Here is a 14,721-nt window from a genome sequence, read left to right as displayed (position 1 = left end):
TCAACATTAACTCATGAATCATAAGTTAACAACAAAAAGTATATTTTAACAGGTTAATCCTGTTAGATTATTGGTCACCACTTTACAATAAGACTACAGGTATAAAGGTTCTACAAATAGCTTAGTAATTATTTATCTATTTATCTAATATATCATTCCAATAGCTTTATAAATCATTAATAAATATTTCATAAGACATGAGATAAACAGGGCAACTGTGACCGGTTGCTTGCCAAATAGAGAGCCCACATTTATCTGTACTGCTAAGCCTTATATTGGCTACTTAGCTTACTTCGTCTTCTTCATCAGCCAGCATCCTGTTGCTCACTGAGTTGATTCTCGCTAAGTAGCCACTATAAGGCTTAGTCATCTTGCCAAATAGTGAGCCTGTGTTGATATATGAAAAATGTTAGAACTGGTTTATAAATGGTTCTTAATGATTAATAAAGTGTTTACAACCTAATTCATAACCTAATTATAAACCCTTTATGAATCCTTTATAACGGTAGTCTTATTGTAAAGTGGTATCTATTATTTCATACAAAGTGGGAAAATATAATCCATTGCAGTGGGACAAGAGGTGTGCTGGACTATTCCCTGACCGGGTCAAACTATTCCTTTAACTTGCCTCACAGCTCGCAAATGAGTGCATGCATTTTTGTGTGTGTGTGTGCGTGCGTGCGTGCGTGCGTGTGTGTGTGTGTGTGTGTGTGTGTGTGTGTGTGTGTGTGTGTGTGTGTGTGTGTGTGTGTGTGTGTGTGCCTGTGCACTGCAGGAGGTAAAGGGGGAACTCCCCAGAGAGCTCCAATTCCTCCTCCCCGTCTAAACAAGGAGCTACACCCCAAAGCTTATTTCCCACATCGACCATTTAGATAACAGAGAACTACAAAAGATACTCAAATTAAGTGAAAACCAGCAGTAGCAGGACAGGCAGAATTAATCGCAGTGTATTTTTTAAATCTGTCACAGGAACACTGGAGGTGAATACTAAGGTAAATGTGAAATGACAGGCCTATCATAAAGGGAGGTAATTAACAGTCCACACCTCTGGCCAAAGAAAGCCTCACTGGTTTTTTTGGCCTGCCAAGCTTTTACACTACCTATGATTTACACTCAGAGGGGGGAGATGCTGGTTTATGAGGCCTATTCAGGAGCCCTGAGGTGTCTTTCCCGAGTTTTCTCCTCGGGCCTGGTTCCTGACCGTTTCACACTTCCAGGAGGGATTATTAGCCTGTCAGAGGGCCACTCTTCACAGCTGCGTAACGCTTCGCCCCGTGAAAATCACACCCTTCTGCTTGTTTTGTTGGCCTGTTGAGCCCTGGGTTCACACACAGGACTTTCCGGGAGCTGCAGATGGTCATCGAGATTTAAAATGGATGGGGAAAAAATGGTCTGAGGAAGATACATAGGCTGAGTGGTGGTGAAAACAGGAGCTCTGAACTTCAAACTGTGGGACCCATTAAACTTTCAATCGTATTGTTATAAGGCAGTTAGAACCAGGAGGCACTTTGACGGGAAGACTTTTTGCTGCCAGGGAATCTAATGCAAACCTTTAAACTTATATTAATATATCTACTGTATATAGAAACTAATTCAAGCAGTGTTACTTAAAGTAAACTTAACTAACTTAAAATTACAGTAAAAAACAGGCACATTATTTCATGGTCCAAAGTTCTTTGTTTTGGGGTTATCCAAAAGTACTTGGGTTTTGACATTAGAGTTAAAAGAAAAATGTAAAGTGAGAAATCACTGCAACGTGACTTGTTGCATCATTCTTCTTACAGTAATGCCTTGGATAATAAATATTCCAAATCTAATTGAACAAAAACGGTATGGTCAGCACTTGTATACTTCAGAAGTGAAGGTTTTATCACACTAGTTGGGTCTATCCATTAAAACGAATTATGACTCATGGTGAACTTGATCCTATTCACTGCCATTATTATCATTGTCTGTGAGGTAACCTTGAGTAACACTTCTGAGAACCGGACTGGTCTAACAACAGTCTCAAGTAAGGTGACAGCTGAGGTAACCAGAGGCTCCTTCCTCAAAGAGATGAAGATATGAGTAGTTATGAGGAAGTCAAAATATACTTAAGGAAGATGAAGGTGTGGATGGTAATTTATAGAAATGTACAGTACAAACATTATATCTGAAAATATAAATGTAACATCTCTTTCTAAAGCTTTCTGTAAACATACATTGTACTTTTAAAATATGTCTAGTTATTTTATTGTGGGTAAACAAAGGTTAGTATTTATTTACTTAAGTTCTTTATAAAACTGATTCATCAATCTAGTGGTAATTCTATAAATCTGAGTAAGTGTCGGTCTGCCCCCTACTGGGGAAGTAAAGTAAAGCTCCTCAAAAACTGATGACTATCAAACTAAACCTGAACATTAAATAAAGAACAATAATGATTTTGTAATGTTTTAATAAAATGTATTCATTTAATAAAAAATACAGTGTGTAAATGCTTGAAAAATACAGACATTGGCGTCATAAGTCAATCGAAATCAAAATGTATAAATAAGTAAATCTGTTAAATTATCAAAGATTTTTTTTTTTATAACAATGTCAGTTAAAAAGGATTGGCTCTTTAGGTTCAAAATAGTAGCATATTGCCATTTTTCTAAAATTGTTTCAGTAACTACACAACAAAGTACGACATAATATCACTATGAAACTACAATTGGTGTTTATAACATGGCAGCACTTTGAATTCAATATATAACGTTCACATTCACAAAGGGAAGAAATATGAAAAATACACTTTGGAGGTCACAATAAAGGAGAAGAAAAACTACTCATCAAAAAATAATAAAAGCATATTGCATGACAAGAAACATGAAAATGTATGTCACGTGGGTCATCAGCACTTTGAAAGAATCTCCTGGCAGCTTTTGTAAACTTTCACCAAGCAGTTCAGCCTGGGCTTTGAACTCTGAAAGAAATTTGAAAAGAGGGTTCATTAGAAACACATTACTCTGAATAACACTGTGTGTAATAAAGACGCCCTATTATGCTTTATGCAGTTTTCCCTTTCCTTATAGTATTTTTTATAGGTTGTTGTGCATACAGTCAGCATGCCATTGCATCCTTGGGCAAGACACAGTGGCCACAGTATTGATGTTTTACATGTCTGATACTGTATATGTAATATGTAATGTGAAGCACTTTGAGCACTTGTAAAAACACTAAAATATATGCAATTAATTATTATTATGCTTTATGGGATGTTCTCACACCTTGCATTCACAACCTCACCTGAAACAATGGTACAACACACGCCACTGCATTAGGCTCTGAAGGGTCCTTCAACAGCACACACAGGTAGTAGATGATTTGATGCTGAAATAAAAGCAATAGACGTAAATTCATCCTTCTTGCCAAAGTATAAACTCACATATCTGAAGGTTGTAAAAATGTCCTCACCATGTAAATAGCTTCATTGATGACGATATCCTTGATTTTGCCCATCTCAATGAACGTGGTGGTCTCACGGCCCGACGCGTAGCTGGAAGACAGCTGGATGCCTAAGGAGCCGATGAAGAGCAGGGTCTCGTGGTCGACCTTCACAAAGTGGATGTGAAGCATCATGCCAACCAGAGTGATGAATATAGCACTGGACAGAACGGCTGTGTTCTGAAAGAGAGGGAAGACATTTCAATGTAACTTGTCAATATGAATCGTTACATACCACTCAAAAACATAAAGAAGACTCAGATCATTTAAATGTACAGATCACAAGGAGCATCACCATTATTATGTCCACAAAGAGTTTCTTGGATTGGCTTAACAAAATCAAAATAAGAACCAGTTGAGAGTTGAATAATACGGACAAAATTCTAATCATGCAAAAAAAAGTGTACTAACCTGAATGTCTTCTAAATATCAATAATGTGGCAATATGACTATTGCAGCTCTTAAATAATAAGTACGCTTGAATGGGGTGTACAGAATGGTAAATAGGGCTTTTACCAATAACATTAGCAATTATTCTGCTAATTACTTTCTAGAATCATTTGCGCTACAATATTTAAGAAAATATTGAAACATTTTCATCCCAGTATCTCAAAGTTCAAACATGTTTCTTTGTCAGTCCAAAACCCAAATAAATGTTATTTAATATCATGTAAAAGAGAGAAAAGCAGTATATTTCAATACTTTAGAGGCTGAAATAAGCTTTTTCTGACACTTTGGCATTGACAAAACATGTTATCACTATGAAAAGATTATCAGAACAATTGTCCACTTTTCCACTGTCCCTGAAGTAATCAATAACTCGCCTTATCGATGTAGCTCAAATAATATATGGTATAAAAACATGCAAGAAATTGATAAAGGTTAGTAAAATATTAAAGGCTTATTTAATTTAAATTAATATGACCATTATAGCCATAAAAACCATAAAGAAACAGTACATTTTGATAGAGTGAAAAATGTCATAGTACACATCTCTTGTGTAATCGATTTTAAGCAATAACGCCACAGCGATTCTGCCAGCACGTAGTAACCATAGACTGTACAGTGTACATTTCATTAATGTAACATCTCATTTATCTTACCTCTGTGAAGAAGAACACAGCGTATGCCAAAAGCCAAACACAGCAGGTGTACACCATCACCTTCCCGATGGACACTTTAGGGACGCTGACAACGAACTCCTTGCAGAGGCTGGAGTGATCCTGACAGCTCAGAGAGATGGCTTTGCCACTAATGTCAGTAAAAGTTTCGTCTTCCATCATGAACACAACACAAGCAGAGAGTAGAGAGAGGAGAAAAACAGCGAAACAGGGAGCTAACTGGCTAACACTGACGACAGGAAAGCATCGAGCTAGCTTTGGCTAGGAAAGGTCAGACGCATATAAAGACATAAAGTGGTGCTTTCTCAGATAAATAATTGTGCATGCATACATACGACTCAATATCTCTGGACTTAATAGGATGAGAAAAACGTAGCGGCCAAAATCACATAAGTGAATATTCCCAGAACAAATTCATTTGAGTTGAAGCTAAAAATCAATGCTAACATTGGATGCATTCCTTTTCTACACCGGCGTGTTCGGTTTGGATGTTGTTGTACAGTAACGAGCATCAAGTACAGGGCGGGCACTATCGCTCTGCGTGTTTGACAGGTTTCGCAACAACCAGGGACATTAAAATAATAAATACACGTTGTATTACAAAATGAATGCCCGAGCTATTGATATTAACATGATGCCTGTCGTTATCAGTTAATGTCTCCGTATCTGAGTAAGCTCCGGTGTACGCTGGTTACTAATAAAAGCAAACACTACATCAGCTGGAAGGTGCAAAGCATTATGGGCAACGGTTTATATATTGTCCAATAAATCCAGATTATTTTTTTAAGTAGAAAGGTAGTTGGTGTCAAACTTCCCTAAAATAATATAATATGAGTATAATTGACTGTATATACTATTACATCGTTTATAAACCGAGTAAAGTATTAATTGTCCGATGTTTTTCTCTGCAACTACCAAATCCTTCATATCCCAAAATGCATCATGTTTCGTGACTTTTGAACTCTGGATAAAAACAAGCCGATCAGCTGATGTAAAAGCAACAACATCTACAGTGGTCTGACACAGAAGAGCCCTGCAAGCTAACTTTCTTCACAGCATTAGCTGTATGTGGCAGTCAGCTGTGTGCGTTAGACAGTATACGTGTCCGATTTTAGACTGTGTGGAGGCAGCCTTTTAGTTAGCCGTCGTCCGTTGGACTAGTAACCACTGCTAGGTCAGTCGACTGAAACGAAGGTTGTTTGTTTCTTCAGAAATTGTCTTTCTTTGTGTCGGTTAGTGACAAAATAAAAATATGTATTACTGATTTTCAAAACGTGTTTTTTTAAGACATTATGGCTCACATTGACAAGGCTACTTTAAAATAGCTACTTCGCATAAACAAGTTAGCTGCAGCATTACCAAAACAAGACAGGGGATGCAGGGCAGCTAACGTTAGCTAGCAAACTGTTGTGCCAAAACAAAGTAATTCACTTGTCTGAACCGGTCTGAACAAGGGCGTTTAAATGCATAACTCTTCCCATTACCTACTGGCTGAATATCCTTATTGGTAAGCAGTAATAAGCTTAACATTTCACTACTTTTTGACAGTATTGTAATTTAGTTTTTGTTTAAATGGCTCTTTACAGAGTTTGAACAAAGATTGCATCACTTAAGCTCCTTAACTGAACCGACACGTTGCGTTTATTCCGCTTGCTTTTAGTAACCGAGGGGTATCCACTGACCTGTCATTTCTTTTGACATGAGTGGTCAAGGTCCAGCTGTAGATAAAGGGATGACCACATTGCTAGGCTGTCAGGAGAGCTACGCCTGCGGGGGTTCAGAAGAGGCTGCGTTTGAGTGCGATGAATGCGGCAGCCTGCAGTGTGCCCGCTGCGAGCTGGAGCTCCATCGCCAGGAGAGGATGAGGAACCACGACCGGGTTCGGATCGCACCCGGCCACGTCCCGTTCTGTGACTCCTGCAAGGGGGACAGCAGCTGCCCCGTGAACGGTGGACGGCTCAGGGCGGTGGTGCGCTGCCAGGGCTGCAAGACCAACCTGTGTTTGGACTGCCAAAAACGCACCCACAGTGGGGTCAACAAGAGGAAGCACCCTCTGACTCCCTACCCTCCTGCAATATCTCCCCAGGACAACTGCCTAGCTGCAGGGGAGTCACACATGGAGATACTGAAGGCCGAGCTGGAGAAGGTGTCCAGCTTCATCTTGGTGGACGAGAGGGAGGAGATGCAGGTAAATACTTTTAAGCAAATAGTTTGACATCTCCAGATTATTATTATTTTTTTGACAATGAGGCTGATCTTTTGTGGATTCTCAGGTGAAGGATGTGGAAGACTTTGTGAGCAGACTGCGTTGCAAGTCGGATGAGCTCCTGAAGGTGGTCTCCATCTTTGGAAACACTGGGGAGGGCAAGTCCCACACCCTGAACCATACTTTCTTCCTTGGACGAGAAGTCTTCAAGACCTCTCCCACCCAGGAGTCCTGCACCGTGGGGGTGTGGGCCGCTATGGACCCTGTGCACCGGGTGGTAGTCATCGACACAGAGGGACTGCTTGGAGCTGGTACGGGACCAACAATGGGAGAGCTTAAAGGGACAGTTCACCCAGCATATTTTCTCTCCTACCTATAGTGCTATTTATTATTCTAGATTGTTTTGGTGTGAGGTACACATTTTTTGAGAGAGGCCAGCCAATGGATCTAGATGACACTTGGCTTTTGGTGTTCAAAGCACCCAAAGAAATTCAATTGTAATTAATAAAACCTCAAAGCAATATCTCATTACAAAAATCATGAACTGGTTACTCAAGCTGATCTAAGGACTTTGTTTTTTGGCAGTTAATGTAGGAACTTTCTTTTTACCAAACTAAACAATTAAACATTTGCAAGGCGGCTCAGCACTAACATTTGTAAAACCTTGAGCGAACTGAAGAAAGGCTATCCCCATTCACTTTAATCAGCGCGGGTTTCTAGCAAGAACTAATCTCCAACACTCAGCAACACACACCAAAACAATCTAGGTTGATACAAATAGTATAAGAAAAAAAAGTGTTTTTATTTTTATTTTGGGTTGAACTGTCCCTTTAATACCATGTAATAAACATCAGTACAGGCATGTTTTTCCTCAATTGACACACATTAACACCATTATATTTTGCTCTCATCAGGAGCAAATCAGGGTCAGCGAACGCGCCTGCTCCTTAAAGTCCTGGCCATCTGTGATGTGGTCATCTACCGAACCCATGCAGACCGTCTCCATGACGATCTCTTCAAGTTCCTCGGCGATGCATCAGATGCTTACCTGAAACACTTCACCAAAGAGCTGAAAGCGACCACCACCCGCTGTGGTCTAGACGTCCCCTTGTCCACTCTGGGCCCTGCTGTGATCATCTTTCATGAGACTGTCCACACCAAGCTACTAGGATCAGGTACATATCACCCTCTTAATTCTCTAAACTTAACTTAAATGTACTGAAGTGAAAAAGATTGTCAAAAGAATCATATGTTCTCTCACCTTCACTTTCTGTTTTGCTCTTCATCTCCAGTCAAACCCTCAGAATCAGTGGAGCGTCTTCTCCAGGAGCGTTTCAGGAAGCTGGGTCTGTTTCCAGAAGCGTTCAGCTCCATCCAGTACCGTGGGACTCGCACCTACAACCCTCCCACAGACTTTAGCGGTTTGCTTCTTAGCCTTGAGCAGCAGCTGGACAACAACACCACCCGCTCACCACGCTCCGCCAGCGTCATCTACAAGGCCCTGCAGGTAAAGACCCTTGATTGTACTCAGAAACTACTAGTGTTATGTATTTACGAATTTTTAAATGTCAATATTGACAGCCAGCTTTATTGACTCTTTCTGTCTCTTTATGTCCTTCTTTCAGGCCCTGAGCGAGCGCTTCAGCGGGGAAATAGCCGATGAACACATGGCCAGTAACTCGTTCTTCCCGGATGAGTACTTCACCTGCTCCAGCCTCTGCCTCAGCTGTTGGTACGTGTCTCTCTAAATGCTGCCACCTTTGCATTTCATTAAAATAGTATACGTTTTTAGACCTTTTTATTTCGCCCTGGTTCTCATACAGACCTCCATAGTTTCATTCAATGAGTCACAATGAAATTAAGCTTTGATTGAAGTACAACAAGTTAAAGTCGGCCAAATCTATTTGTTGTGACAATGTAAAACACTTTGTATTAGCATTTCATTCTCCTCTGGTGCATCAATAAATAAAAACAGTGTAAATCTTTTAAGTATTTTTTAGATTTTTAGGAATAATGTTTTTTAAAAGACACCGTCAAAGAATCAACATCAAAGGGGAACACCGCCGTTTCCAGTACATTCCGATATGCTATTTGAATGGCCTAGGAAAGCTGTATTTTTTATTTTGCAACCAACATTTTTTTTAATGACACATTCCCCTGAGTGCTCTCACAGTCATCTATGACAGGGGTTCCCAAACTTTTCAGCCCGCGACCCCCAAAATAACAGTGCCAGAGACTGGCGACCCCCTGTCGACGGGGGAGGGGGGTCCTTGGTATGAAAAAAAAGTTTGAGAAACACTGCGCTAGTGGATTGTCAAAGGGGGAGCCTCGTTGCGGGAAAACTATACAGTTGGCTAGTCCGCCCCTGAAAATGTCTATGTAAAGGTTATCATTAATAATAATTTAAAAAAAAAATTATAAAAAAAATGTATCCATTTCTTTTAATAATAATTTTTTTTAATTTTCCATTTTTATTTTGTAATCATCTCGTGACCCCCACTTTGGGAACCCCTGATCTATGAGACACATTTCCCAAATCATTTTGTATGGAGCAGTTCCAGATTTAAACTTGGTGACATCACTGCACTCTGGTTTTTGGATTTGGAAGAGTAATTCTTGTTTATATTTGTTGCCTGTCGAGGACAATAAATGAATTTAGGAAATGGTTGTCAAAATATCCCCTTTACAAAGTGGCCTTTTGTCCCTTAACTCTCAGTTCAGGCTGTAAGAGAAGCATGAATCACCTCAAGGAAGGACTTGACCACGAAGCCAAACAACGCTGCCGCTACTCTGCACAGTATGACAACCGCATCTACACCTGCAAGGCGAGTACAAGCCCCAATGCCACGCCTGTACATGTTGAAGTTTACCTGCGTGGTTAGATTATCAATGTCTCTTCTAAAATGTCTCAGGCCTGCTATGAAGGAGGGAAGGAGGTCATAGTGGTTCCTAAAACGACAGCCTCGTCTGACTCACCGTGGTTTGGCTTGGCCATCTACGCCTGGTCTGGGTGAGTCCGGCTACCACAGAACCATGAGGAAAACGATCGGAAATGTCTGCCTGGCACTGTGATCAACCCACTTGAACTATAGAAGAGGGAAAAATCCAGAAAAAAAGGCTTTACTTTATGAGCTTCTCCTACCCAAACAGCGCACAACCATGCTTTTTTATTAGCTAGTTTTTTAACTGGATGGTTGTATAAATGTTTATGGTAAAATTAGGTTTTGGTTGATGTCTGAATCCTCCCTCCCCATCATGCTATATTTGAATAATATATTGTAGGGCCATACCTATATAAGGTATATTTATAAGTTTTATTTTTCAAAATGCCAAACAGATCATGCATTTTAGCTATGCCTCATTTTGCCTCACTCCAGCTCTGTCTTTGCATGAGCTGGAGCTGACCCCCCCACCCCCCCCTGCAAAGGAGGGGGCGAGGCACAAGCGTCATCTTACTATGCTGTTGCCATGCCACGGCAACCTCTCATTCCCCTGATAGGTGGAGAGTTGACCATACAGGCGGAGTGCACCTCTGTGACATCATAGAGTTGCAAATCAGAATCCACATGTATCAAATCCGTTGCAGCCCTGTTTTTAGAGATTTGGGTATGGAGGAAAAGAGAGAGGGTTGTATTTTCTGACACTAGATGAGTTCCCTGGAACACCGGGGACACATATTCATGTATAAAAGACGTACAAAAGTGCATTTTGCATGATAGTTCCCCTTTAAACTGAATCCAAAACAAACAAAATCCACACTTTATCCATCTTGGTAATGTATGCTTAACACCACAGAGGGGGTTGTTATAATAGGCAAAAATCGAATAGATCCAAAATGTATGTATATTTTTATTTCTGTTCATTATTAAATTGGAAGGAGACCAATCCCAACTAATGAATTTTATCACTAAAGGGCTGTTATTATCGATTAAAAGGTCGTTATTTGACTTATGACTTCATCCTCTAACAGATCACTAATGCAGGCAAACTGACACCACAATGGGACCCTATGGTTCTACCTCTGCACATAAAACAAGAACAATAGGCAACCACAATCTGTCCCCTATAAACTGAAAATGTTTTGTCTTACCAGGTATGTAATCGAGTGCGCCAACTGTGGCAGTGATCTACAGAAGCCCCAGCAGTACTGGACGGGAACCAGGACCAGTGGATTATACAGTGTGGTCGTTCGAGATCCTAGTACATCTGGCCGGTCGGTAAGTTGTTACGCCCAGGTCTGTGTGTGTTTTGGCGCTGTCTTTGTTCTCTTTCTCTTTTTTTTTATAGATTCTGAAATTGAGTCAGAAGAAGCGTTTGTAAATGTTATTACAAAAATGTACTATAATAATTAGGAAGTTAAACAAAAGTCAACAAAAATATAGATATATCAACCTTTAAACTCTTTCTACGTAATGTATTGTTTTTTTTTAAGGCTTCTGTACCTTACACTAACTAAACAGGAGTGTTTCCAAAGAAGGTGTTGTGTTTTGACTTCTCTGAGTAACATACATCTTGTTCTTTCAAGACATGTTAATGGTTTTGGCACGCAGCCAGACGGAGAAGGACATTTATACAAGGTGTGTTAAACATTATCTTTTTGTGTTGTGTTGGTTGTGTGTGTAGTTAGTGAGATGGGAGAGGAACTGCACGGCTGTTCCGATTATTGCTCCTGTCTCCTCAGGTGACCAATCCAGCATGCAGTAGGTAGCTAATGTATGTGTACACCTGCTTTGCCACACACCCACTCCGGTTTTCATCACACACACACACCGACACTCAGACTCAGGAGGAGTGGAAAAATGTAACATAATGATCTAACGACCCTGTTGTGTTGGCACTACAGTGGTTTTATCTTGATTGCCCAGGAACTATTACCCAATGTGGTTTTGAACTTTTTACTTATTTAACTGACGAGTACACATGACAAATGTAAATTGAGATTCTTCCAACCAATATTTTGAAAGTGTTGATCTACAGAAGCTAGTGGTATCCTTTGTATCTTACTCAACCTTTTTTTCTCCTCTTGCCTTTTCTCAGTCTGACGGTTTTCTGAAGACAACAACAACGCCGCCCAGAGGTGCTGGATGGACTCAATACATTCTCAGTCAGTGTCGGAACTCAGCGGTGAGCCGGCCAAAAGCCGTTCACCTCGCTGGCTCACCGACCAGAATCCTCCCACCTACTGGACTCCTAACTCCCTCATCTCGGTGCCACAACTTAAGCTCTCCAATTCCCCATTAATACGGCTGTTAAAACTGCACATAGTTTTCCTATAGACAGGGAACATCATCTGTACCTCTATGGCAGGGGTGTCCAAACACGCCCGGGGGCCAAATGCGGCCCGCGGACCATTTGAAATCGGCCTTCAGCTAATTCAAAAAGTAGAATGGATATGGCCCACAAATTAAACTTGTGCTTGTCTTATATTGTACTTCTTAAATATTGGAATGTAAAACATATATTACACAGGTATATTCATGGTGTGAATACGACCACTTTTCAAATAATTCAGTCAAATAAAGTTGGAACACATTTCGTTAACATAGCTTAGATTAAAAAAAAAATCCCAAGACTTATTAAACATAACAAGCTTGAAATACACCCTTTCCTTTTCTCCTTATTCTAATCTAGGGATGAGCTGCCAACCTCACAAGCATCATTTACTAACTTTGATTGATTTTGCTAACTTAAACTGAATTAACCTCTAGGGAGTGGCCCAGCCCTTCTTATATTTGTCTGTATGTGGCCCTGGGTGAAACATGTGGGGACACCCTGCTCTATGGGCTTTACTGTTATCTGCAGTATAACGGCTGTACACACATACGTTTATCTTCGCTGTTTTATGTTGCAGAAATGCACTAAAGTGGGGAAGAGTTCCAGGGCAACGATCACAAAGCACCCACTGTCGTGCCTTGCGGAGAGGGCTTCTGTGACCCTGCTCCTCAAAAACCCGCCCGGTCCCTGAGAGAGGCTGGGGCTCGCACCTGTCCGAGTCTGCGACGCGTGTTTCCACAACAGAGAAATCTCCACCTGGTAAATCCCTCTTAATATAGGCTTAATGTTACGCACCATTTAAAAAATGTTATTCTTGTTATTACTATTCGGTTTTAGTTAGTTTGTGTATTTATTCTTCTGACTTTGAACGTTTTATGATTTGAAAGTTAACTATTTTAAAGGGTCCCATGTCATGGCCATTTCTATGATCTATATTCCATTGTTGAGTCTACTAGAATAGATTTATATTATGCATTTTTCCAAACTCACATTGGTTTCTCATACAGCATCTCTGCAAAGTATGGTATTCACACTCTATCCTAAACGTGCTTGTTGTAGCTGCTGCCCACCCCCCCCCTCCCTGTGAGCCCAGTGTGCCTGATTGCTCCAGCCGCCCACTCCTGTTCTGATGAGTCCACCACCGTTTACAGCGAACATCAAGTGATTATTGTGTTACAAGGCGTTTGTTAAGCAACCAGAAATGAACCAGTATGACAACAGATGAGAATGCTGCGTTGGGTCTGGGTGCCGTGTTGGACGGGAAGCTTGCGGCGGCTCGCTGCTGCGAGGAGCGGACAGTGTGAGCTGGGTTCATTTCCTGGTGGGTCTGCGAGACAGCGAAAGATCGGAACTGACACAGGGAAGGGGGGGATGCTTAGAGGGGCTGGCAGCCACCCCACTGCAAGGCTCCACTACACCCTACACCCCAAACGCGGCGCACCTTACAGTGTAAGCGCGCCACAGTTCGCGCTGAGAGAGTGTGTGTGTGTGTGAGGAGCTCCACGGATTGGTCCATTGGACCAATGGGTCCATTGGGTAGGGAACGTCACTGGTACGCAGAGAGAAAAAACCAATGGGAAAAAGAGAACATCTCCAACGAGGCGTTCTGGGGCAGGCATTAGAGCAGGTCTTTTCTGTTTTAGAGTTTTACTCGTACAGGGTACTTTGAGCGGTTTGTGACTTTCAGGCCGTTATATGCATAAAAGCTACTAATACAAGGGGCGGTAATAACCGGGAAAGCATGACATGGGCTTTAAATCTTGTATTATTTTCGGTTTAAAGCACCTTGAGGACTGAATGTTGAAATGTGCTATATAATCTTTAAAATGGTCTTGCCTTGCTTTTGGTCTGAGACAGTTCAAAGCTCTTAGCTACAAGACACTTTCCCCTATTCCAAAACATGTAGTCCTTAAAAATCAAGATTGAGAGAAATCAGCTCATATTTCCAATATGGTATTGAATGTCTAGGTCACGGAATTAATATTGTTTACCTTAATTTATATTAAGTTTGTTGCTCTTTAAAAACATTCTGAGTGCCTGAATTTCTGTCCACATTCTTTGCTTTGTTGCAGAGTTACTGGACGCTGCCCTGGAGGAGGAGGGTGGCACCCTGATAGCGAGGAAGGTGGGGGAGGCGGTGCAGAACACTTTAGGAGTGTAGTGGGGGCCATCGACATCCCTCTAGGGTGAGCATTACATCAGTTCGATTATCAAAAACAATCTGTTTTGAAGGGAATCGACCCACTATAAGTAGAAATACTTTTGTCTTAAATACCTATATTAGAACAAAATACTTAATTAGAAGAAAGAATGTGCAGAAGTATTTTGAGGCTCAATGTACTTAAACTATCAGAAGCACATGCTCTTTCAAAAGTTTTTATTGAGTATAACTTATTATTACTACAGTTGTTTTATGGCGATTACAAGATACATCCAAGAGCATTTTATTATGGTATAGTTCGTTCAATGTGTGGAGCCGAGATGGTTAGTTTATTCTTATTTGTAATAAATCAACGTCAAACAAAATATTATATAATTATATAATATAATGTAAAAAGCACATATTCCCTCGAATTTGCAATGGAGAAGATTATGTCAAAAGTTTTCGTATTAGATATAATTGTTCAGGGTTAAGTATAAGTAGACAGATACATC

The 14,721-nt window shown here is 40.7% G+C and overlaps 1 protein-coding gene and 1 pseudogene across 1 annotated transcript; one reads left to right on the top strand and one right to left on the bottom strand.

The window, feature by feature from the left end:
• Window positions 1-2,417: 2,417 nt before the first annotated feature.
• Window positions 2,418-5,307, bottom strand: pigh (phosphatidylinositol glycan anchor biosynthesis, class H). The gene is made up of 4 exons (XM_010795201.1): window positions 4,569-5,307; window positions 3,436-3,645; window positions 3,268-3,351; window positions 2,418-2,944 (listed from the first exon to the last, which is right to left on the bottom strand). Exons 1-4 carry the CDS (start codon window positions 4,746-4,748, stop codon window positions 2,873-2,875), a joined length of 546 nt encoding a protein of 181 aa, XP_010793503.1. The 5' UTR covers window positions 4,749-5,307; the 3' UTR covers window positions 2,418-2,872.
• A 131-nt stretch (window positions 5,308-5,438) lies between these two features.
• Window positions 5,439-14,721, top strand: part of LOC104966504 (zinc finger FYVE domain-containing protein 1-like) — an 18,974-nt pseudogene continuing 9,691 nt past the window's right edge.

Source organism: Notothenia coriiceps, unplaced genomic scaffold (genome assembly GCF_000735185.1).
Source record: "Notothenia coriiceps isolate Sejong01 unplaced genomic scaffold, NC01 NC01_scaffold00037246, whole genome shotgun sequence".
In the NCBI taxonomy this organism is placed as follows: domain Eukaryota; kingdom Metazoa; phylum Chordata; class Actinopteri; order Perciformes; family Nototheniidae; genus Notothenia; species Notothenia coriiceps.
Note: the sequence above shows the minus strand (reverse complement) of the source record. Positions and strands in the feature narration are given on the sequence as shown.

Bases quoted from the DNA above. Each gene is read 5' to 3' on its own strand.
- pigh (XM_010795201.1), bottom strand. From the start codon at position 4,748: ATGATGGAAGACGAAACTTTTACTGACATTAGTGGCAAAGCCATCTCT. The intron at 3,352-3,435 runs GTGAGGACATTT...CTTTTATTTCAG, and splicing joins TCAATGAAGCTATTTACATG to CATCAAATCATCTACTACCT. The intron at 2,945-3,267 runs GTGAGGTTGTGA...AATTTCTTTCAG, and splicing joins GTGTTGTACCATTGTTTCAG to AGTTCAAAGCCCAGGCTGAA.